Raw genomic sequence first — 25,021 nt, 5'->3', positions numbered from 1 at the left:
TGCCAGATACTTTACATGTATCAATTTATTTAAACCAACAATACTATGATGTAAATATTATTTTTACCTTCATTTGGCAGTTGAAGAACCTCGGGCACATTTGAGTAATTTGTGTAAATATACAAATAACTAGTAAATTACAGAGCCAGGATTCACACCAACATATTGAGCTCCAGAGCTTATACTTGTAATAACTACAAAAACAGCACATAGAATAGTGTCCACTAAAATCATAATCTTAAAATAGTATGTTGGGAGAAAATAACCCTAAAAGAATCACTGTAAAAAACTAAAAAATAAAAAAAAGAATACTAATATATTAGCTTTGATAATACAGTGTTCACAGATGTTTGACCACTTATCATTTTATAATCACAAGGGCCTGAAGAGTTTTTTTAAGGCTACATGTTAATTGCCATTAGAATACTTTAAATCTTAAGATAAAGTCATTAAGAAAACTCTATCTGTGTAATAACTATTCATGGTGTCATATAAGTGGCTAGATTTATCGAGATGATCACTTCGTAAGTTATATAAATGTCTAATCACTAGGTTGTACACCTAAAACCAATATAATATTATACATAAACTATAAATGAAAAAAAGATAATTTAAAAAGAAAATTAATCCAAAAAAAGAAATAAACCATAGCTAAAGTAATATTACTTTTATACTAGTATATTATTTTATAATATTTAATATAGATAATTCTTAAATTGGTTATAAAGCATTATTTTGCAACTATATCCCCAAAATCATAGGCAAACTCTTTTTCCCCCCTGAATTTATAAAAGCTGACCTTAAATCTGAAGTTACATCATTTGCTATGGCATTATGATTTATTACAGCAGACCTGCAGCTGTATAAGATATTGATGACACTTTTATCCATTAACAATAGGTTTAGGCATGAAAATCTGATAATACAGAGTCAATTGTCAGCCTTCCCTTATTAGATGTTAATCTGCTCAAATGACCTCTCTGAAAAGTTCAGAAATGAAAAACATTAAATCTCATAAATTCCCTCCACTTGAAATAATAAGAGGGTCGAAAACATAACTTTTGGCAGTGGGTGCATTAACCAACCAATAGGCAAGAACATTCATTTTAAGAATAGACACATTTTAAAACCTTTTTCAGCTCAACTTATCTGACCTAGAATAAACATCCTAACACTTACATCATCTTTGAGGCAGACTCGAACGAAAGTGCTACCAGCATAATTTGTAAACAACTCCTGAATGTGTACGCAACATTTCTTTATTAAAGTAGAAAAGGTCATAACATCACAAGGAAATGAAAACAGAAGCCATCTGGGACACAAGCTGCTTCATAGAGCGATAATAAAAAAATCTTGAGGAGAACAAAATAGAAAAAATGTAATCAGTGGATAAACAATAAAAAATAATCATGTGTGTGATTTAATTATATATAACTTTTTAAAACAAACAAACAATATTAAAATGGGTAAATTACTTCCAAGTAGCCATATTGGAAGGCTATATGGTTATTCTTTTGCTCAAAAATTTTTTTAATTTCTTTTAATTCTTCCACTGAAATGCCTACCAAAACTAATTTAAAAACACACCAGTCTGCAGATATGGTAAAAATCACAATAGCAACCCACTCTCTCTAGAGCAGTGATGGGTAACGTCCGGCCTACAGGCCTGCAATCATGTGGTCTGGCCCTGCCAAGCCATTAGAGGTGAGTTAATTAAATGTTTGACCAAATATCTCAGGCTAATTTTTCAGTTGATAATTTTGTATGGCCCAAGAATGATGTTATAAATATCCAAACAGCCCTTAGCAGAAGAAAGTTTCCCCACGCCTGCTCTAGAGGAATCAAAAGCTCTCTCAAATCCCAAGAGTTTTCCCACCATCACCCCAATGTTATCTTCCTCACTACCTCGAACCTCCTTCTCTCATCTGGAACCAGATATACTTCCCTTCCCTAACGTCACTGTTTTCCTCCTTGCTCACTGCACTCCTGCCACACTGGCCTCCCTTCTATTCCTTGAACACACTAAACTCTTACCTACCTCAAGGCCTTTGCACTTACTGTTCTCTATGTCAGCAATGCTGTTCTCCTTGTTCTTTCCATGACCAAGGAGTCAAGGTTTCTTAATCTTGTTAAGTCAATGTTGCCTCCTCAGTCAAAACAGCCTGTCTGGACCAACCAATCTAACTAAAACCTCTATATCCCCAATATACTAATCCTGATACTCCAATTATTTCCTTGCACATTACCTTATTAAAACTGCATTGCTTATTTATTTAAAACTAGAGGCCCAGTGCACAAAATTTGTGCACGGAGGAGTAGGGAAGGTCCCTCAGCCCAGCCTGTGCCTTCTCGCAATCCTGGACTGCTGGCTCCTAACCACTCGCCTGCCTGTCTGCCTGATCGCCCCTAACTGCTCGCCTGCCTGTCGGATCACCCTTAACTGCTCACCTGCCTGCCTGATCACCCCCCCAACCGCTCAATTGCCTGCCTCATCGCCCCTAACTGCTCACCTTCCTGCCTGACCGACCCCGCGGCTTTGTCCGGAAGGACGTCTGGAAGGACATCCGGAAGGTCGTTTGGCTGTCTGGTCTAATTAGCATATTATGCTTTTATTATTATAGATTTGTAAGGCATCAGTCCTTCTTACTAGAATATGAGGTCCCTAACACTAAGAGCTTGTTATTTATTTAGTGTCATTATTGAGCACCTACCATAAGCTCAATATTGATATCAGTGCCTAAATCAATACTGAGCATATGGTAGGTGCTCAATAATGACACTAAATAAATAAGTCCATGCCCAGTTTAAGTACAGAAAATTCTGTCTGCCACTGCTACTTGTGTCTCCTCCATGGATTCTACAGAGCTAGTCTGGAATTTCCCTGCTATCCTTAAGGGGGCTGAATAATCTAAGTACACATTACCTTATGGTCTTTTCCTATATCTGAATACTTAAATGTCCTCTCCCACTACCAAGCTCCTTCCTATATATCCTATCATTTCCCATGTGCCTCTGTGTCAGAAAATAGAGAACCACCCAGAGCAGATTCTAAATCCTGCACTTCAGTCACACAAAAAATTAGTTTTCTTACTACAAACTGTATTTCTGCATTGGGCTTAATATGTCTAACATTTCAGTTCTAGGAGTTATAAAAAGACATTTAAAAACTGACTTTGGTACTTTTAAAGGCAAATGCTAAGGGGCACATTCATATAATGTGTCATGATTGAAACATAGCTTCCAACAGAATATCCACAGGACTCGAATGAAAACATAGCTCAGTCACCTATTTGAAAAGCTATCATGTGACAGGGTCATTCTTTGTTGTGCATGACACTAAAGGACAGAAGTAGGATCCTTGGGTCAAATATACAGAAAACAAATTCTAGGTGACCTGTGGAAGACTACCTTGGAAGCAGGGAGCTATCACACAATGTAACCTCTGGGGCATTTTTCCTAGAAACTTAAACTCTCAATGAAATTAAAAAACAAAGAAAACCAAAATGTTTCATCAGTTAATTCTATCAATCATGTAAATTAACAAAACAAATGTAGAAGAAACTCGACTGCAATTGCCACCATTTAGTCTCTGTTTTTATTATGTTAATCGGTCAACACTTACTGAAGAGTTACTGGGAATTCGAATATGATCTTGAGTAAATAAGACCCACAGTGTAGGGCAGTGATGGCGAACCTATGACATGCGTGTCAGAGGAGACACGCGAACTCATTTTTTTGGTTGATTTTTCTTTGTTAAATGGCATTTAAATATATAAAATAAATATCAAAAATCTAAGTCTTTGTTTTACTATGGTTGCAAATATCAAAAAATTTCTATATGTGACACGGCACCAGAGTTAAGTTAGGGTTTTTCAAGATGCTGACACGCCGAGCTCAAAAGGTTCACCATCACTGGTGTAGGGTCTATTTTTCCTGGTGAGACATTCATGATTTAACAAAGTATACAACCTATTTATATGTATCTATGTGTAGTTAAGCTGCACTGCTGTGAAAGCTAAAATGAAGACCAAAAATTTTAACTGATCCCTGGTCCATGGACTTAAAAAGACTGTTGACTAGTTCTTTTTAACTTAAATGTTACCAATTTAGCCTAATAATGAGGTGTGAGCTCTAGCTGGTTTAGCTCAATGGATAGAGTGCCCGTCTGTGGACTGATAGGTCCCAAGTTCGATTCCGGTAAAGGGCACATGCCCGGGTTGTGGGCTCGATCCCCAGTGGGGGGCATGCAGGAGGCAGCCGATCAATGATTTAATATCATCATTGATGTTTCTATCTCCCTCTCCCTCTCCCTTCATCTCCGAAATCAGTAAAAATATTTTTTAAATAATAATAACAACAATAATGAGGTGTGAAACAAAGCATAGTATAGTCAAAGATTTCTCCATAAGTCTTTGGTAAATTTAACATTCATTATTAAATGATAATAGTATCACCAACTTCAAAGTCCTCTAAATTTTGTCACAAAAATAACAGCACTGTAAATAGACTAAAGTCTGATATCACATATTATTAAAACTGACATTTATTTCCTTAAAGAATTCTACCTACAGTGACTGCACAATGAGAAATAGGAAAAGATTGGTGGTTGGAGCAAGCAGATTTGTCACATTTAGTCAATGACAGTTCCATTGTAACTTAGCCTTAATCTTTTTGCTGAAATGATCTAAGTAACAAAGATCCATAATAAAAATATTTTTTTGAATCAAAGCTACATATGGTTCCCAAACCTTAGTTTACAAATGGAACTAAAATGGTACATAAGAAACATCTAGAAAGCATGTGAGAATCCCTAAACATACTGAATTCAAAGTCTGGAGCCTGGAATCTACATTTTTAAAAATCTCATTGATGATTCTGATGATTAGCTTGAAACCCAGACATATTTTTTTCTTAATAATCTCAATTATTTCCATACATACAAGTCTTTGATTCCATAGCATGTGTTCTCTCTTTAAGAAACATACACACAAACCTGACTGTCAGTAGGGAAAACTTCCATCTATTCCCAGAAAACAGAGTGTACTGGTTAAGAGCATTATTTATTATTAGGGGTCCAGTGAACGAATTCGTGCACCTTGAAAGAAATCGTGGGCCACGAGGCTGCAGTAGGCACAGGGGCGGGTCTCAGTCCATCCTCCATGCCCCTGCCCAGCCCCTCCTGCCACACCCCCCCAGTCACCTGTCTGCCAGCAGCCCGGCTTGTACCCACTGAAAGTGCGAAGCAACTGGGGCCGGTGCCAGCAGCGGGTGTGAGCGGTAGCTACTGCCCCAATCGCCCCTCAGGAGCAGGGGGAGGTTGGGAAGCCCTCAGGGGTGGTCAGGCTGGCAGCCACCACTCATATCCGCTGATGGCGCCAAGTGATCGGGACTGGTACCGGGCACCGGCAGCGGCTCCAGCACGGGCAGTGGGTGTGAGCGGCAGCTCCAGCACCGGCAGCAGGTACGAGCAGGGCCGTCACCGGTGGCGGGTGCAAGAGGCAGCTGCCGGTCCCGATCTCTCCCCAGGAGCAGTGGGAGGTGGAGAAGCCCTGAGGGGCGATTGGGGCCGGCAGCCGCCACTCGCACCTGCTGACAGCACCGAGCAATCAGGGCCGGCGCCAAGCACTGGCAGTAGGTGCGAGTGGCGGCTCTGGCGCCAGCAGCAGGTGTGAGCAGGGCCGGTGCTGGCAGCAGGTGCAGCACCAGGCGGGACCTCAGCGCACAGGAGCAAAGAATTTTCAGTAACCCCAGAGGCTCACCCCAATGACAGCAACTGGTGCCTCACCTTGGTCTGGCGTCCCCGTTCACCTACTCCACCATCCCACCATGGCCAACACACACCATGTTTCACGCACGTCCCCTGGTGGTCAGCGTATGTCATAGCGAGTGGTTGTTCGGTTGTTCCGTTGTTCAGTCTATTTGCATATTAGCCTTATATTATATAGGAGGATTACTCAGTTTGACTGGTTTCGAACCCTAAGCCTAACCAACTACTAGTTGTGTACAACTTCAGACATGTTTTTTAACTTCTCTGTTTCTCAATTCTCATCTGTAAATCGGAGATTTAAAATCTTACTCCCTCAGAGTGTTGTTATGAGGATTCAAACATGTGAAAATACCTAGAGCAGAGCCTAGACAATAATAAGGGCTCAATAAATGTTAGCATATTTCCATTTTTATTATTTAACATAGGAAAGAAAGGACATCTAAGTGAGCTACAGCAGTCAAACATTACAAAGAACACCTGGTATATGAATGTGCCTTGAAGGATGGACAGGGCTGTAGAGATGATAGGAAATAAAGGTACTATGCATAAGAATAAAGAGATCAAGAACTTCAGGGTTCAAATTGGGCATTTTAGATGATAAATTCAGTTGTATTAAGTAGGCCTATTTATATGCAGCCCAAATGCCAGACTGAGAAGTTAAGCAATAACTCAACAGATAACAGGAAGCCCTTATAATTCTTAAATAGGGCAGTAATGTATTAAATGTAGGATTTTATAACCCCTGCCTGGGCAAGGTGCCAGCTTGAGGATGAGGAATTAGCCTAAGGAGGAGATAAGCCATTGAGGAAGTTTAAAGACACCTTTGCTTATTAAAATATCAAAGTATCACACAGAGAATTGGATGCCAACATACTAGAATCTTTCAGAATAGATAAAGGTACATATAAACAGAAATTCGTAGTACAAAAAGATCAAAAGAACCATCTGTAGACTACCTGGAAGTTAGCAACGTAGAGATATTTCAGGAGAATGTCCAAAATCATGAAAATGACATATGTAACAATACTTGTATTTATAAATTTTTCTCTCCAGAACATCCCTAAGCGTTCGTAGTTAACGGATAAAGCATTTTTTTTCCTAAAGAACATTTGCCCTCCAGCACCTTTTCTCAAAAAGAAAAATACTTTCAGAACTCATCTATAATTTCTTCCAGCTACCATTATACAACCTTACTAATTTTATTTTTATTTTTACCATCTCTAAATGTTAATAATCTCAAAAATCATTTTAGAAATACTGTGCTAATAATTGGCTTTTCAATGGAACCAAATCACAGCTAAATCCCTGATGGAATCAAAATGGCATTCAATTGTTAATTCATTAAAATAACCACTTCTTTTGATAAATTAAAATTTCCCCAAGACAATTATCATGAACAGTGACTACTGGTAAAACAAGGTAAAAATTCTTATTTAGTTCCAAACTCTTTTCACATATTTAAAAATTTACAGCAACACACTACAGGAAAATTCCTCCATCTTTTTTTTTAAGATTATGTGCTCATCCTGTATAATAAAAGCTTAATACGCAAACTACCCCCTCAACCAGGAGTTCAACCAGGAGTTTGACCAGGGGGCGGGGGCGAGCCGGCCAACCATCCTCGATCCCTCCCCTCAGCTGGCTCCACCCCCAATGGGGCCCCCACCCCAACCGGGAGTGGGGCTGGCTGGCCAACTTCTCGCATCCCCTCCCCCCAGCTGATTGGGCCGGGCCAACCAGACCCCACCTGTGCATGAATTCGTGCACTGGACCTCTAGTATATCCTATATAATAAATAGGTAATATGCAAATTGACCCTCACACCCTTGCATTACAAGATGGCTGCCCCACGCCGAAACCAGTTTGGCTCAGTGGATGGAGCGTCGGCCTGCGGACTGAGAGGTCCCGGGTTCATTTCCGGTCAAGGGCATGTACCTGGGTTGCGGGCACATCCCCAGTGGGGAGTGTGCAGGAGGCAGCTGATCGATGTTTCTCTCTCATCAATGTTTCTAACTCTCTATCCCTCTCCCTTTCTCTCTGTAAAAAATCAATAAAATATATTTAAAAAAAAAAAAAAAAAGATCGCCACCCCACATCATCACAAGATGGCCACCCCCACATCATCACAAGATGGCTGCCCCATGTCATCACTAGATGGCTGCCCCCACATTGTCACAAGATGGCCAGCAGGGGAGGGCAGTTGGGGGCGACCAGACCTGCAGGGGAGGGCAGTTGGGGGGGGACCAGGCCTGCAGGGGAGGGCAGTTGGGGGCAATCGGGCCAGCAGGCGAACAGTTAAGTGTCAATCAGGCCGGCAGAGGAGCGGCTAGGGCAGGGGTGGGCAAACTTTTTGACTCGAGGGCCACAATGGGTTCTTAAACTGGACCAGAGGGCTGGAACAAAAGCATGGATGGAGTGTTTGTGTGAACTAATATAAATTCAAAGTAAACATCATTACATAAAAGGGTACGGTCTTTTTTCTTTTTTTTTAGTTTTATTCATTTCAAACGGGCCGGATCTGGCCCGCGGGCCATAGTTTGCCCACAGCTGGGCTAGGGGGTGATCAGGCTGACAGGCAGAAGTGGTTAGAGGCAATCAGGCAGGTGAGTGGTTAGGAGCCAGCAGTCCTGGATTGTGAGAGGGACGTCTGATTGTGAGGGATGACTGATGCCTGACCCCTGTAGGATCAGGCCTAAACCAGCAGTCGGACGTCCCCTGAGGGGTCCCAGATTAGATAGGGTGTAGGCTGAGCTGAGGGACACTCCCCCCCCAGTGCACGAATTTTGTACACCAGGCCTGTAGTATATACATACACACACACACACACACACACACACACACACACACACACACCTCTCCATATAAAAAAGCCTAAGCAACCATTATGACCAAACGACCAGAACAACTGGTCAACCAGTTGCTATGATGCACAATGACCACCAGGGGGCAGATGCTCAACGCAGGAGCTGCCCCCTGGTGGTCAGTGAGCTCCCACAGCCAACCTCTCACGGCCCCTCCCCCCGGCTGGCCGGCCCCCATTGGCCCCTGGTGCTAAACCATTCGTAGAGACCTGCTTCTGGGTCGGGGTTTCATATGTAGCAAAGCAGCTCCCTCACTGAGATCTATTCAAAATCAGCCCTCAACACAAGGATTTGTCTCACTCCTGTCCTCTCCCTTCCCTGGGGGCCACCCATTCGCCACAGTGGCGGCGAGGGAAGGAGGAGGGTGGGAAGTGGGGAATCGTGCAGTGGCAGGGCACCGACAGTGTCCATTCCTCCCGCACCCAGCCCGGCGACTGTTGCCTCCTCTCCCAACCCAACTGGGGCCCTCAGGCCCAGCTGGGTCGAGGAACCAGGGATGGGTGGTGGTGGACACGGCCCCTTACCCAGGGGGGCTGAGGGCCAGCTCCCTCCTTGGGGCTGGCCGGCCAACCGCCTGCGGTCCGCCCCCCTCACCACCCCATGCACGAATTCGGGCACTGGGCCTCTAGTGCGTGCGCGTGCGTGCGTGCGTGCGCGTGCGTGTGTGTGTGTATTTTTATTCCAGAGAGGAAAGGAGAGAAACAGAAACATCAATAAGAGAGAATCATTGATCAGCTGCCTCCTGCATGTCCCCCATTGGGAATCGAGCGCACAACCCAGGCATGGTGCCCTTGACCAGAATTGAACCAGGGACCCTTCAGTCCACAGGCTGACGCTCTATCCACTGAGCCAAACGACGAGGGCCTCCTTCATTTTTAAGCACATAATATATAAACATCCTGATATTCTCACTCTTTTTGTCATCAAAGTTAACAACACGTACCTCTGCTGTTTACACCCAGGTAAGATGAAGAAATATACTGTGCCACACTTTAGTACACACCTTCACAATGTGTGACTCACTATGCTACAGAACACTATACAAACCTTTGTGATTTCATTTAAGTTTCACTGACTAATAAAGGTTGATATGAAAACACAGTGAGGCTCCTAAGGGTGAATTTCACTGTCTCAGGACCATGCCTCACCATAGCCAGTCTCTTTGCTACATCATTGAGAGGGAGCTAGAGAAGAGTAGGATTCAAAGTTACACACAAATCAATTTATTAAATGTAATTTGCTAAATTTTTTCATAAAGTCTACAACAGGGCAGTATGCCAAAAACTGTTCTACAAAAAAAAAAACACAAAAAAGTCTTTCGCCATGTTATTGAAAGTAATATATTAACAGAAAGAAAAAATCCATTTTGAAATAGAAACAAATTATAGAGGTATTTATTAACCAAAGCTCCGGGTGAAAAAGTTCAAATAACAGCAACCCTATAAATTAATAAAATCATTTAAAAGCCATTACACTTTTATTTTGTGTATTCTCAGGCAAAATGGAAAACAATGAACCACTTAAAAACATAAGAGTCTTTGGTAGACTACCTGTAACTAAGACCTACAAAAAGGAGAAAGATGGAAATAGGCCCATCTGATTGGAAAAGATCAAAGTCTGTTGAAATGTGTGCTAGCACAGGTATGAGGAAACCAGCATTCTCATATTGTGAGTAGGCGTGTCTCTATAGAGATATTTGGCAATATCAATCAAAATTACAAATGCAAACAGCCCTTTAAGCAATTCCATTTCTAGGAATATATCTGACAGATATCTCATGTACATGCAAAATATATATATGTGCAAAAATTACACACATATATATATAATTGCTCATCAATAAAAACTGGTTAAATAAATCATGATAAAGCCAAATACAATGTAGCTGTACGAAAAAAAGATATATTTACTGATTCTGAGTTAATGAAAAAAGCAAAATGCAAAAATGTAAGTATATTTTTGTTGAAAAGCTGGATTGTGAGAATATATATGCATTTACATATATCTATACAAATTATTTCTGGAAGTACACACAAGAAGCTCATAACACTGGTTGCTTCCAGGAAGAAGAAGTGAATGGCAGGGCAACAGGAGACCTGTTCCTGTAAACCATATTGTATCTTTTAAATTTCAAACCATATGAATGTCTTACCTAAAGAAAAACATAAATTAATCAAACTTTAAAAGGGAAAAGGGAGAAGGGTTAAGATTTCTTAAGTGATAAATCTGACCCAGCAAATAACTGTTCCCTTTTTGACCTTTTTTAAATTGCCCCTTTCTCTTCTCCTTCCCTCTAACTTGTTCTTTTTCATTCCCTCCTGTCAACTGTCCCAGGTAATTTTAGTCTTCTCCATTCAGACCTATCAGGGACATTTGCTGCCACTGCTTAGCCCAGCTGGGAGTACTATTTGCCAACAAGGTTAATGAACTTTGTTCCAGTAATTCTAACACAAAATAGGCAACAACATCAGCTGTAAAAGAGATCTGAGTATTTACAGAAGAGTAGATAACTCCACTTATGCAACAGAAAGAAAAAAAATAAGCTGAGGGAAGAAGGGAAAGTGACTAAGATTTGAGAGACTTAGTTTTTTTAGATGTATATATATATATATATTTTATTGATTTCAGAGAGAAAGGGAGGATAGATAGAAACATCAATGATGAGAGAGAATCTTTGATTGGCTGCCTCCTGCCCGCCCCCTACTGGGGATGAAGCCCGCAACCCCGGCATGTGCTCTTGGCCAGAATCGAACCTGGGATCCTTTAGTCTGCAGGCCGACACTCTATCCACTGAGCCAAACCAGCTAGGGCTAAGAGATTTAGTTTTAACAACATTATAAAAAATTCTTCCAAAGTAATTTTAAACGCTCATTCAATATTATCAAGTCCACTCATAAATATTACCTAAAAAAATCTTAATGAAAAGTGACTTTTCCACTCTGTAATTAAAATCTAAACTTACACTCCCAGAAGGGCTACAGAGTGGCTCTGCACCTAGAATACCTAAATCAAGGGTCATCATGGTCACAGCTCATTAGATGCTTAAACCAATGTTTTCTCTTTTCATTTCCATTATTATGTCACGTGTTTGCAAAGTATATACAGGAGATGGGCAAAAGTAGGTTTACAGTTATAATACAAATAATACAATAAATAATAATACAAGTTTAAACTGTTTCATGTACTCACAACTGTTTACCTACTTTTGCCAACCTCTATATATTGAATATGCTAGAGTTTTGTTTTGTCACTTTATATTATGTACTCATTATTTCTCATCTCTTCCTTGTCCAGAGCAATATTTGCCTCTGGATTAACTAACTCATATCAGATTTCTCCTCCATGCAGTTGTAACTGGGGGAAAAGGTCATGACTGATCCTGTAGAAATGGGAATCTGGGTAAGACCTACTGCAAACATGATGTTCTGGACAGTCACCTCGTTAACTGTATATTCACACTGCAGCCTGACCAACAACCATTATTTTAAAAAACTCTTTGCCTTGAAAGTTCTGAAAAATAACTGATAAGAAAGTAAGTCCATAGGCTTCAGTATTCTCAGTTTTAGTAACTCAATATTATAGTAACTAAATAATATTCATAAGTAGATGAATAGGGTATATGAAACTCTCCTTTGCTAAAAACAAAAAGAACAATTGAAATAAATAAAATCTCCTTTGCTTAGGTCTAAAATGCTATTATTTTTTTTTATCTTTATTGTTGAAACTAATGCATATGTCCCCTTTTTTAAAGTGCTATTCTTACTTCACCCAATCTCTACAATATTGTTTCCTTTAGCAGATTCAGAAGTCCTCCATGCTAGTAAAATTCCTCTCATTTTAACAAATAACATAAAAAATGCTCAAAATTCATCAAACTCTATAAAAGTTCTTTTCCCTGAAACTATTAATTTACAATAAAACATAGTGAGAAGATTTTTCATTTCTTTACAAATAACAGACCAGAAAAACATCTTCAGAATTATCTTGACATTCCAGACCCTTTTGATCAGAATGATAGAAAACTGCCACACAAAAGGTAATTGGTATTTTAAAAGCAGAGTGAGCACACTTGTGAAATATATATTATGAAGTTACACAAACTAAATTATTAAGTTTCCAACTTGGCATAATTACAGACTAGTTGGGAGGGAATGTGAAGGAAAATACTCAACAGCTTAAAATTAACAATGGGCTCATTTATTCAAGGTAGGATGGTTCTCCCATTTCAGCGTGAGAGGACTGAAAATCTCTTTCTATCCTCCTCTAGGAGGGAAACTCTGCAGCTGGCCCGGCTGGAGAATCACTCAACTATATTCACAGCTTCACTCAGTCAAGGAATAGCAAGAAAGGTCTTCTTCAATTTGCACTGAACCAACACAGAGAAATGTTGACTTCGAAGTGTTCAAATTTCATTCTTCAAGGACCAGTTCAATTCATTTCTCCTGTAGTAAACTGGAGAAATACAAAAGATCTATGCCCACAGAAAATGAGGAACACTTATCTGTATCTTTGCCATTTCATCAAACACTGTCTTGTGACAGGTCTTAGGACACTGTCTAGTACTGTACGTATTTATTTTCTCTCCAACCTTTGTATGCTCCATTACTTCAATGGCTTCTAGGAAGTATTCCTTTAACTGCTGGTTAAATGAATTCCCAGCAAAATATTTCAGGGTGTGTCTTTCTCTGTTCTATGTCACACTCCCAAACAGGAATCCATACTCCAGGAAACAGTAAATATCTCCTGCTGTTCAAATCCAACTAAAATCGAGTCGAAGCTGGTAACAATTGATGCTCCCCTAACTCTTGAGAATCAGTTATTATTTGAGTATTAAAATGCCTGACCTCTCTGTACAGCAAAAGAAACCATCAACGAAGTGAAGAGAGCCCATTGCATGGGAGAACATATTTGCCAATGATACACCCAGTAAGGGGTAAATTTCCAAAATATATAAGGAATTCATACAACTTAACAAAAGGAAGACAAACAATCCAATTAAAAAATGAGAAAAAGAACATGAACCAACACTTCTCCAAAGTGGACATACAAGAAGGAGGCCAAGAGACATGTGAAAAAATGCTGAAAGTCACAAATCATCCAAGAGATGCAAATCAAAATGACAATGGGGTATCACCTTACACCTGTCAGAATGGCTACCATCAACAAAACATGACAAGTGCTGGAGAGGATGTGGAGAAAAAGGAACCCTCATGCACTGCTGGTGGGAATGCAGCCACTGTGGAAAATATGAAGTTTCCTCAAAAAATTAAAAATGGAACTCCCATTTGACCCAGCGATCCCACTTCTAGGAATATATCCTAAGAAAACAGAAACACCAATCAGAAAGGATATATGCACCCCTGTGTTCATAGCAGCACAATTTACAATAGCTAAGATTTGGAAACAGCCTAAGTGTCCATCAGCAGATGAGTGGATAAAAAAATTGTGGTACATCTACACAATGGAATACTACGCTGCTATAAAAAAGAAGGAATTCTTACCATTTGCAACAGCATGGATGGAACTGGAGGGTATTATGGTAAGCAAAATAAGCCAGTCAGAGAAAGATAAATATCACATGATCTCACTCATATGTGGAATCTAATGAAATAAACTGATGAAGAAAATAGATCCAGAGACACAGAACCATGAACAGACAGATGAATTTCAGAGGAGGAGGGAGAAATTACCCAGGAATATTATATGCATACTAGAGGCCCGGTGCACGAAATTCATGCACGGGGGGTGAGGGGGATGGAAGGTGTCTCTCAGCCCGACCTGCCCCCTCTCACAGTCCAGGAGCCCTCAGGGGTGGGAGGCAACCTGGTGATCAGGGGAAGGCGACGCCCCCATCACACCTCTGCTGCTTCCACTGCCGGTACCGCAAACCTCAGCCGGCCCTGGTTACCTGAGCCTCGGGCGGCCCTGGGTGGTAGGCAGCTGAGGGGACTGGGGGACTCCAGAGGCAGGCGCCCCAGCGGGGCTGAGGGGACTGGGCGCCACCATCTTGTGGCTGTGGGTGCTGCCATCTTTGAGGGTGTGGCAATTTGCATATTCCCTCCATTGGCTGTGGGCACCACCATTTTTGAGGGTGTGGCAGTCAATTAGCATATTCCCTCCATACTGGCTGTGGGCACTGCCATCTTTTGAGGACGGGGCAGTCAATTAGCATATTCCCTCCTTATTGGCTGTGGGCGCCACCATTTTTGAGGGCGTGGCAGTCAATTAGCATATTCCCTCCTTATTGGCTGTGGGCACCGCCATCTTTTGTGATGGCATGGGGGTCAATTAGCATATTCCCTCTTTATTAGATAGGATACCCATAGCACAAGGACACAGACAATAGTGTGGCAAAGGCTTGTGAGATGTGGCTGCAGAGAGGCGGGTATCCATGGGAGGGGAAAACACCACAGGGGACATCTGTAATGCTTTCAACAATAAAAATTTTTTAAATAATTAATAAAAATAAATAAAATGCATGACCTCATTCTTATCTACTAAAGAAACATTGTAGATGTTTTTATGAAAAAATGGGAGATCCTCAGAAAATCCAAATACTGGCATTTAAGTAAAATACTCTTACTTAAATAACTGCATGTTATTTTCATACATCAGAAAATAACATGCAGCAGAGTACTTCAAGTCTATGATACAGTATTAAAAAGATGTTATTCACAAAAATGTTATTCTTCTTGTAATTCCATCATGAGAAACATCAATTTTCCAAAATATGGTCTTGAATTGTAAAACAGGTCTCCTATTTCTTCTTATAAAATATACTGGCAAAGACCAACAAACCCACACAGTTACAATAAAACCCATCCCCACATTCCACGGTTTCAAGGCAATTCCATAAATGCAGGGTCATAAAAAGAGCCTGCAAACTCCTGTAGCCAGCACTCCATTTCAAGAACAGGAAACTGAAGACAATGGCTCTCATGATGATGCAGTTAATGGCAATCTGAGACTCTCTTAAGAGTTTGCAGAAATTACCAATCTTATCTTAGAAATCAACATACTAAAAGGGAATGCATAATTCATATAATATAGGTGATGAACAAATTTGGGTGAAATATTAAAATTTTTACAGTTCATATGCTTTAAGATACAAGTCATGTTCAGCATATTCATATGCTGGTAACAACAAAATCTCAAGAAAACAGAATGCTCAAGTCCCAGCCAATGGCTTGTTTAGCTCAAATACATTCCATATCATAGAGTTCAAATGTTATAAGGGCACATAAATAGCCCTTTGTAGTTCAAAATAATAATACCTGACCCAAGGAAAAGCTGTATACTTTTGAACTCGAAAGATGCAGCTTCCTATCTAAGGGCAAACTTGTGATTTTTTTTTTTCAGTTCCAACAGACTATAAGGTAAAAAATCATAACTGCTATGTTTCCTACAATTATTGGAGATTTGATATTTCAAGTCTCTAAATAATTTTTTCTTTTTAATTTTATAATGATATTATGGTAATAGATAACTGAGAGAATACTATGTTCCAGAACTTGCGAAGAATTTCATACACACTATTAAAATAAAAAATCACTAAATTACATGTTTTAAGGCATGCGTTCAGGTTTTAATTGCTTCTTGATAACTATTAATCTGGTGACCACTAAAATATATTACATAAAGGCAGAATAAATATAACCAGAGAAGTAATTAAGATGAGGTGTAACATTAATAGTCTTACTACAATATAAATTAGTTTCTATGCATACATCTTTATTAGGCAATGTTACTAGGCATGTTTGAACCGCACAAGGGGTTAAAAATAACTACAATGAAAAGCCAACAGCTTAGCAGCACAGTTGAGCCAACATTCCCTTCTCTCCTCCCCCTCCCTCCCCATCCTCTCCAATCCAGAATGAACTGCATGCCCCACTGCACAAGGCCCAAAAAGGTCACAGGAGATGGCAGAGACTTTTGTAAGAGAACAGAAATAACTCAGCAGCTTTGTTACCATGCTTTCTCTGAATCAGTGTGTTCAAAATCCTTTAATTAGCACTCTGTCTACACAAGGAAAGCATTTCTTCTGTGCCTGGGGAGGGCACATATATATGTACACCATGTTCTGTTTTATCAGCATCACAAATGGAGCTAGCGCCTCAAACTGTCTGCCAGGGAACTGAAGCACAGAAAACTTTTTAAAAGGCACAGTACCACATATTTACATACCTATTTGCATTTCCATTACCAAACAACAAAGTGATGATTAAGTTTGTTTCATTTAGGCTTCAATTATTTCTGGATTTTTTTTTTCAGCACAAATGGAAGTATTGCTAACTAAAAAATGGGTTTTTTTAGTCCATTATCATAAAGGAGGATATTCAATCTTAATATAATGTTAATAGTACATAAAAACACACAGTATTCAAATATTGTTCCTTTCCTCATAATAGATCTTCCTTCAGTAGGAGAAAAAAACTTTCAAAGTCAAGTTGAATATATATTGTAAGAAGCAGCATGTACATATATGTATACTTATATATGTAATTAAAGAAAATAATAACCTTCTAAATATCTGATTATAGAAACAATCTACTTAAGTTTAATATAAAATTTATTATTAGGGAGAAGCATAACATAATTGCTTGAAAGCCATCTCTTCCACACATGTCTATTTGTCATATGAACTAATAGACAGTTCTGGACAATGGAAATAATACCACTATTTCAAGTGTAAATTAAACAACCTATCAAAATTATATACATATATATGCAAAACTATGCATATATGGTATCTGCTGCAGCACTGTTTGTGATAGCAATATTGGAAACAATATAAATACCCTTCCACAGGTGATGGTTAAATAAATGTTACTCCTCTACAAGAGAATTCTATACAGTTGTTTAAAACACACACAACAAAAAACCCTATTAATAGGGGGAAATCCTATATTAATAGAGAAAGTTCTTCAAGGTAAACTGTTTAGAAAAAAAGCAAGGTATGGAATACGCTAACATATAAGTAAAAGGGGAGTAGATGTTCACATTTATTTGAATATACAAAAAAAAAAACCTCTGGAAATTTATACAAGTAATTAATAGCAATAATTACCTACATGTGATGTAACTGAAATAGTACCTGCCACAGTCAAGCCCTAATAAATGAAAGCTATAATTACTCCCCTCATCACCATCATCAGGAAATGTATCCTTAAAATGTATACACAGAATTCATTCATACTGAGGTAAGCAGCCAAGTCTCAAATATTCATAGATTGACTATCTAGTTGGAGATCCAAGTCTTTCATTTCTTCTTCAAAGGTAAGTAGCTTTGGGCCATTTTACTGTTGGCCATCACCTTCACCAGAAAGTAAGCTGAGGAAATAACACCAAAAAGAGTCATTTCATTAATGCTGATCAACAGTTTTTAATAAATAGCTTTGGAACTGAAAGGAACATGAAAAATTCCATTAATACAACCTTCTAATATTACATCTGAAGAAACTAAGATCCAGAAAATTCCCCAAATTAGTTACAGTTCAAAGATCTGAAGTCTACCCCCTAGATAAATGCTTTGCATTTTATCTTTAAGGTGATGAAGGGAAATTGAAAATAAACAAAAATTGAAATCAATTATCCTTGTTAACTTCCCTCCCACTACATCCTTTATTTCAGGTAACTAAGTCTGTTGAGATCAAATCCCATACGCAATTGTAGTAAGTAGAGAACAGGTCATCCAGAGAATTAGTCCTGAGGTTTCCAGGATTAAGCATTGAATAAACATCTGTAATAAAATCTGTAAAGTTTGCTTACACTAGAGATTGTCAGAGGCATGTTGAAATCCTTGCCACCTTGCAGCCGGAAACCCCAAGGAGCTGGGCCAACCAAGGACACACTGTAGTTGCTCATGGTTTTAGTGGTTCAGAGTCCAATCCCAGAGTGTGAAACTGTGAAAAGAAAATCAGATAGTTAAAAAAATATTTACTTGAAGCCCTATTACATATTTAAATGTATTTAATGTATAAACCCAACTAAATTATGCTCAGTATTTTGTTTTGGGGGTTTGAGGGACTATAGAGCATAAGTCTATATTAAGTTCTCATTTCAGTCTAAGAAAAGGAATATATGACCTAACATACAATTTCTAAACTCACGCCAATTTCCATAGTATAAAAATCCCACATTAGAATATATTTCTAGACACTTGATCAGTTTTACAACTTGCTACAATCTGTGGCTTCTTACATACAAACTTTAACTCCAAGTACTTTACAACACTGTTATATATATAGAAGAAAGAACAAGATTTTATTTCATATTTAATTCAATATGATTTTCTCTTCCCTCTACCTCATGCATTCTTTTGCCTGCACTTGGCAAAAGATCTTCAATTTCACTTACTTAAATTCTAAATTACTCTAACATATGAAAAGGACTGCTAATTCACAGACTCTCATTCATGCTTACTAAATTCTTTAAAATTAGTGTTTTTCATGTACAAAACTATTCTCCCCAATCATAAACTATAACTTGGATTTCCTCTTATAGGAATGTGATATATTCCACACTTGGAGTAACACTTACTTTTTCTTCAGACAGGCCATGATAGGCAACACTCTAGCACAGTGATACTTCAATCAGAACCTTTTTGTTTCTACACACACCTCATCAGGCGAAGTAGAGGGTGAGCATTTACCACACAGTCAGACTGACAAAATGTGGTAGGAGTATAATCTTAATGAATGAAAGGGAATAAGAGCTTTAGAAAACAAACAGAACTTCATTGCCTTCTTTTTTGTGTTTTGCTCTAAGTGTGCTTGTAAGGACTCCCATGGTAGCAGATCTATACTAATAAAAGCCTAGGTGACCGTCACGCCCTCACCTCATCACAAGATGGTGGCCCCCATCTCGTCACAAGATGGGAGGATGGCCACAACAAAATGGCCACCACAAGATGGCTGGCAGGGGAGGGAAGTTGTGGGCGATCGGGCCGGCTGGGGAGGGCAGTTGTGGGCGATCGGGCCGGCAGGGGAGAGGGCAGCTGTGGGCGATCGGGCCGGCGGGGGAGGGCAGTTGGGGGCGATCGGGCCGGCTGGGGAGGGCAGTTGGGGGCGATCGGGCCGGCGGGGGAGGGCAGTTGGGGGCGATGGGGCCGGCTGGGGAGGGCAGCTGGGGCGATGGGGCCGGCTGGGGAGGGCAGTTGGGGGCGATTGGGCCAGCAGGGGAGGGCAGTTGGGGGCAATCAGGCTGGCTGGGGAGGGCAGTTTGGGGTGATCTGGCCAGCTGGGGAGGGCAATTTGGGGTGATCAGGCGGGCAGGGGAGGGCAGTTGGGGGTGATCGGGCCGGCTGGGGAGGCCAGTTGGGGGCGATCGCGCTGGCAGGCAGAAATGGTTAGGTGCCAGCAGTCCCGGATCGTGAGAGGGTGCTGACTGGGCTGAGGGAAACCCCTCCAGTGCACGAATTTCGTGCACCGGGCCTCTGGTTTTAAAATATATTTTTATTGATTTGAGAGAGGAAAAGAGAGGGAGAGATAGAAACATCAATGATGAGAGAGAATCCATGATCACCTGCCTTCTGCACATCCCCTACTGGGATCCAGCCTGAAACCTGGTTATGTGCCCTGACCGGGAATCGAACCCTGACCTCCTGGATCATAGGTCGATGCTCAACTACTGAACCACACTGGCCAGGCATGGCAGCACTTTTACATAACAAAAAACTAAAGTAAAAAAGTATGAGTTGGAGTCTGGGGTTGGTTGTTATGGTGGTTATGTGTGGGTGGGAGAAAATGGGAAAAATGGAGATTTTCTAAGATGTAATACTAAGAAACATAATATTTCCCTCTTTATTTAAAAATATTAATAATATAACACATGTATAATTTAATAATTTTAAAACTACATTTTCAAAAAAGCTTTTAAGACACACTTAGAAAATCTATGCTGTTTAACCAAATCATCACCTTGTATTACCTGTCTTACAATATTTCTTTAACCCATTCAAAATTTCTATGCCATCACACCAAATTGACAGTGGCAGATGTAGAGATTAGAACCACTGGGTATATTAAAAGCAAATAGATTCCATCTTTTCATAAGAAGAAAATGAGGCAAAACTTTAAAATGAGTCCGGTTCTTGAAAAATTAAATTAGTGAAAATCGATGTGGCATCTACCCAGAAACTAAATGAGTAGTACACTGAAGTACTAAGTGAAAATATATTACTTCAATACTAATGTATAGGCACAGGGCATTAAAAAGACCAAAGGCCAAACCTGAAGCAAAACGGTTAAATACACATGAAAACAAATAGTAGGGGGATAATAAAGAGCCACCTGTAATTTAAATCCTTCCCCCTATAATAAAGAAGATTTTCATAGAACTAGAAAAGACTCTTTTGATACAGACACCCATCATGCAAATCATGATGGGTTTATAAAGCCAACAGGTATTCACGGTCAGCCTGTTCTTCCTTCTTTTTTAATCTTTAATCTTTGTCAAGAGAAGAGTGTTTAAGTCAGGCTCAACTTCTCCTGGCCCCACTGTTCCCTAGAAGAAAATGTACTTATGTATCCACCCGTGTACATGCAACCTTTTTTTTATTTGGGAGTTCCCTTCCCGACTTACCCCATTTGTTATTAAAATTTCTAGCACTGGCAAAGTCATAACCACACTACGTTTCTAGTCAGTGTCGTTTTCAGCATTCTCCCTCTGCTCCCTTCATTTTTCTTAAAATAGTCTAACCCCCTAAGCCAGTGGTTCTCAACCTTCCTAATGTTGTACAGTTCCTCATGCTGTGGTGACCCCCAACCATAAAATTATTTTCGTTGCTACTTCATAACTGTAATGTTGCTACTGTTATGAATCATAATGTAAATATCTGATATGCAGGATGAATTTTCATTGTTACAAACTGAACATAATGAAAGCATAGTGATTAATCACAAAAACAATATGTAATTATGTGTTTTCCGATGGTCTTAGGTGACCCCTGTGAAAGGATCCTTCGACTCCCAAAGGGGTCGCGACCCACAGGTTGAGAACCGCTGCCCTACGCAATGGTAATATTTCTGGCCTTTTCCAGATCTCCTCCATCTGGCTCCGAGTGCCCAAACTCTTCCTAAAATACCAAGCAGGCAGGAAATAGCAGCCTATTCTGCTTTCAAACTCGCGGAAAATGTTGGCACTTCTGTATAGCTCTGGATTTTCTCTTAGGGAACGAACGGCTACACCATGTATTCGCCCTGGTCCCTGGGAGGGAAGCTTGGTTATTTCCCACACTCCTATCCTAGTCTCTCCGACGGGTGGGGATGGGGGGAAAGAGAATGCCTGACCAACTGCTCAGGGTATCAAGAATTCCTGGGTCTGAAATGAAAGAGCAGTATTATCCTGAGATCCTCTTGTTCCCCAGGCTGAGCGACAGTGGAGGCAGAGCTGCAAACCGAGGCCACGGGCAGGGATGAGCGCGGCCAGCGAGCCAGGGTCCCAGCAGATGTTCTCGCCCTGCCCCGCTGCCAAATAAGGCTGCGCGCCGGCTGCTTCCGCGGCGGGCGCGTCCCGACGTCCCCGCGGTCGGGAGGGCGGACTCGGGAGAGGATCCGGCGCTCACACCCTGGACCGGCCCTGCCCAGCGCCACCACGAATTCTCTTCCCAAGCTCTGCCCCTCCTTTCCCCACTGATTGTCCAACGCCCCGAAGGCACCGTCATAGAAAAGCCCCAACAAGCACACCAGTGTTCACAAGTCTGGCGTTCGCGGCAGATCTGTTTTTTTAAACGAGCTTTATTTCGGGAAGTTTTCCCCCAACAGGTTACAAAATAGCCTACATTATCTGCGGGGGAAATCAATGCTCCTCAGTCGCGGGCGAGGAAACAAAAAGTAACACGCCATTCCCAGGGAGTCCCGCTTCCTCTCCGCACCCCCGAGAGAGGTTCGCGCAGGACGCGGGTGGACGCGGACGCCCAGGCGGGTGCCTGGAAACGCCCGGAGCAGCCGGCGGGCCGGTGCAGGGCGCGCGGGGGCCTCTCCGCGCCCACCCTCGCCGTCCAGAGCGCTCCGCTCCCGCGTCCGCGCCTTTGCCGCGTTCGTCCCGGCCGGCCGGACTCCAGGGACTCCCCAGGCTCGTCCACTGGCCCCGCGCCCACTCCCGCGCCGCCCGTTCCCGGGCGCTCCTCTCCCCCCGGCGCTCTGCCACCTCCGCCGCTCCGCGTCCAGAAAGCACCTGAGAAAGCGCCCCGCGCGAGATGCGCCCCCTCTGCCTTCCCAGCTGGGCTTCCCTCGCGCCCGGCGGAGCCCGCCAGCCGCTAACTTCCCCTCCTCCCGACGGGGAATCACAGCCGCGCATCCCCTGCGGGTGGCCACTCACCTCGGGTCCCGCGCGGCGTTGCCTCCGCCTCAGACGAGCGCTGACAAATGATTCGCGGTGCGTGCGCCGCCCTCACCAGCCGCGGGAACTTCCGCCTCCTCGCGCTGCAGGCCCCGCCCCCGCTCCTGGGCACGCCCCCTTCGCTTCAGGCCCCGCCCCCTTCGCCCCCGGCCTCGCCCTGGGGTTGGGCCGGGCCGCGCCGCGCGGGCGGGGAAGGACCCGCAGAGCCCAGCGCTCGGGCTTGCTGGGGCGAGCTGAAGCCTCCGCGGAAAACAATTGCGCTGGGAACCGAGTTTTGGTGAGAGTAGTCTTCGGGGGTTTCGAGCAGTGCCCAGCAAAGGTCTGCTCCGCGAGTTTATTTTGCATTGGATGCATTTCTCTCCGCAGAAACTGAATTGGCAAGCAGTTGCTCTGGCTAAAAATAGAAGGGGACTTTGGATAAATCCCTATCTGTGCAAGTTCAGTGGCTACTGCCTGTTTGTTGTTGTTCTGAGAGAGAGCTTTATATGCCCTGAGAAAGGCAAACCCTCAAGTTTGCTTGACAGGAAAGTGAAAATTAGTCACTTTGATCTCTAGAAGTTTAACCCTGTGATCACACCAGAAGGCAGTGATCAAAGTTCAATTACCATAGCCTTAACTTATTTTTCTAAATCCAAATCAATAATAGTCCACTTTCAATACAGTTTTAATAGTCCAGTTTCTATAAAGTTGCTTGAGTTAACATAAGGAAGTTATTCATAAATAAACTTGAATAATATTTATTGAACATACTAGACGCCTGGTGCATGAAATTTGTGCACAGGTAAGGTCCCTAGGCCTGGCCAGTGATCAGGGCCATCAGGTTCTCTGCTTCCCTGCCTCCTCCATCCCTCCTCTCTCAGCACCTCCCACAGTTGGCTACCCCCCATGTTCTGCGCTGCCCCCTTGTGGTCAGCATAGGTCATAGCGAGGGATTGAACGGCCTGTGGCACTCCCAAGAGGACAATTTGCATATTAGCCTTTAATTATATAGGATGGAAAGTCACTTGACTTTTTTGAACTCTGAGTTAGCTTATAAAATGTAAAAAGGACAATTCCTAACCAAGGCACACATAAAGCAAGGGTCAACCTCAAGGGGGTCCGTGTATTCCTTAGAAGTACAAATAAAATTCTAGAGAAGGTCCAAAACTGCTCTGTCCAAAATGGTAGCCCATGAGCCACATGTGGCTACTGAACATTTCAAATGTTGCTACTGCAACTGAGACACTGAATGTTTTGTTTTATATAACTTCCATTAATTTGAATTTAAAAACAGAAGCAGAGTAATCTATTTCCATTAAACACAACTTTATTGCCTGGGTAGGACTACATTTCACTTTACCAATGAAATTTAGTGCCTAAACTGACATGTGATGGAAGTATAAAAATGCACACTAGATTTTGAAGACTTGGTATGAAAAATATAATGTAAAATACTTCAATAATATTTTACATTAATTACATGTTAAAATTATAAGATTCATATACTTGGTTGAATGTATTATTAAGTTAATTTCACCTTTTTTAATGTGAATACTAAAAAATTTAAAATTACTTGTGACTAGCATTATATTTTCATTGGACCGTGCTGGTCCATGGCTTTCATCACATTCTCCAAAAGATTATGTTGGAGGGAAGGATTTCCTAGTGTGAGAGTGGGGGGTTACATAGTGCTTTAATATATGTCATCATGTTTGACATCTCACCCAAATTAAATAAGTAATAACAGTAGCTGCCTTTTACAAATACCTACCATGTTTGCAGGACAATGGCCACAGTTACTTCTCTGCTCCTTCTCTGTTTGCTGCTGATACAGTCAATTTGAGCCTGTATCAACAAAAGTTGACTAATTACATCAATAATCAGGTGGGCCCGACCAGTGTGGCTCAGTGGTTGAGCTTTGACCTATGAACCAGGAGGTCATGGTTCAATTCTCAGTCAGAGCACATGTCCAGGTTGTGGGCTCAAAGCCCAGTGTGGGATGTGCAAGGAGGCAGCTGATCAATGATGCTCTCTCATCACTGATGTTTCTAGCTCTCTCTCCCTCTTCCTTCCT

The 25,021-nt window shown here is 41.5% G+C and overlaps 1 protein-coding gene across 11 annotated transcripts in view; it reads right to left on the bottom strand.

Moving 5' to 3' along the window:
* The window catches only part of PDLIM5 (PDZ and LIM domain 5), a 212,133-nt gene extending 189,074 nt beyond the window's left edge, over window positions 1–23,059 (bottom strand). For 10 of the 11 annotated variants that reach the window (XM_036339906.1, XM_036339927.1, XM_036339937.1 and 7 more), the window contains exons 1-2: window positions 22,948–23,059; window positions 18,397–18,530 (exon numbers count right to left, since the gene is read on the bottom strand). In XM_036339906.1, coding sequence (XP_036195799.1) covers window positions 18,397–18,492 — 96 coding nt within the window. In that variant the 5' untranslated portion in view covers window positions 18,493–18,530; window positions 22,948–23,059. Of the gene's footprint in view, window positions 1–18,396; window positions 18,531–19,167; window positions 19,318–22,947 lie in introns of all 11 variants that reach the window. The other variant, XM_036339916.1, reaches the window with a different exon arrangement.
* Window positions 23,060–25,021: the final 1,962 nt, after the last annotated feature.

This window comes from Myotis myotis, unplaced genomic scaffold, assembly GCF_014108235.1.
Source record: "Myotis myotis isolate mMyoMyo1 unplaced genomic scaffold, mMyoMyo1.p scaffold_m19_p_1, whole genome shotgun sequence".
Classification (NCBI taxonomy): Eukaryota; Metazoa; Chordata; class Mammalia; order Chiroptera; family Vespertilionidae; genus Myotis; species Myotis myotis.
The sequence above is the reverse complement of the archived record's forward strand: the minus strand, read 5'-3'. Positions and strand labels throughout refer to the sequence as shown.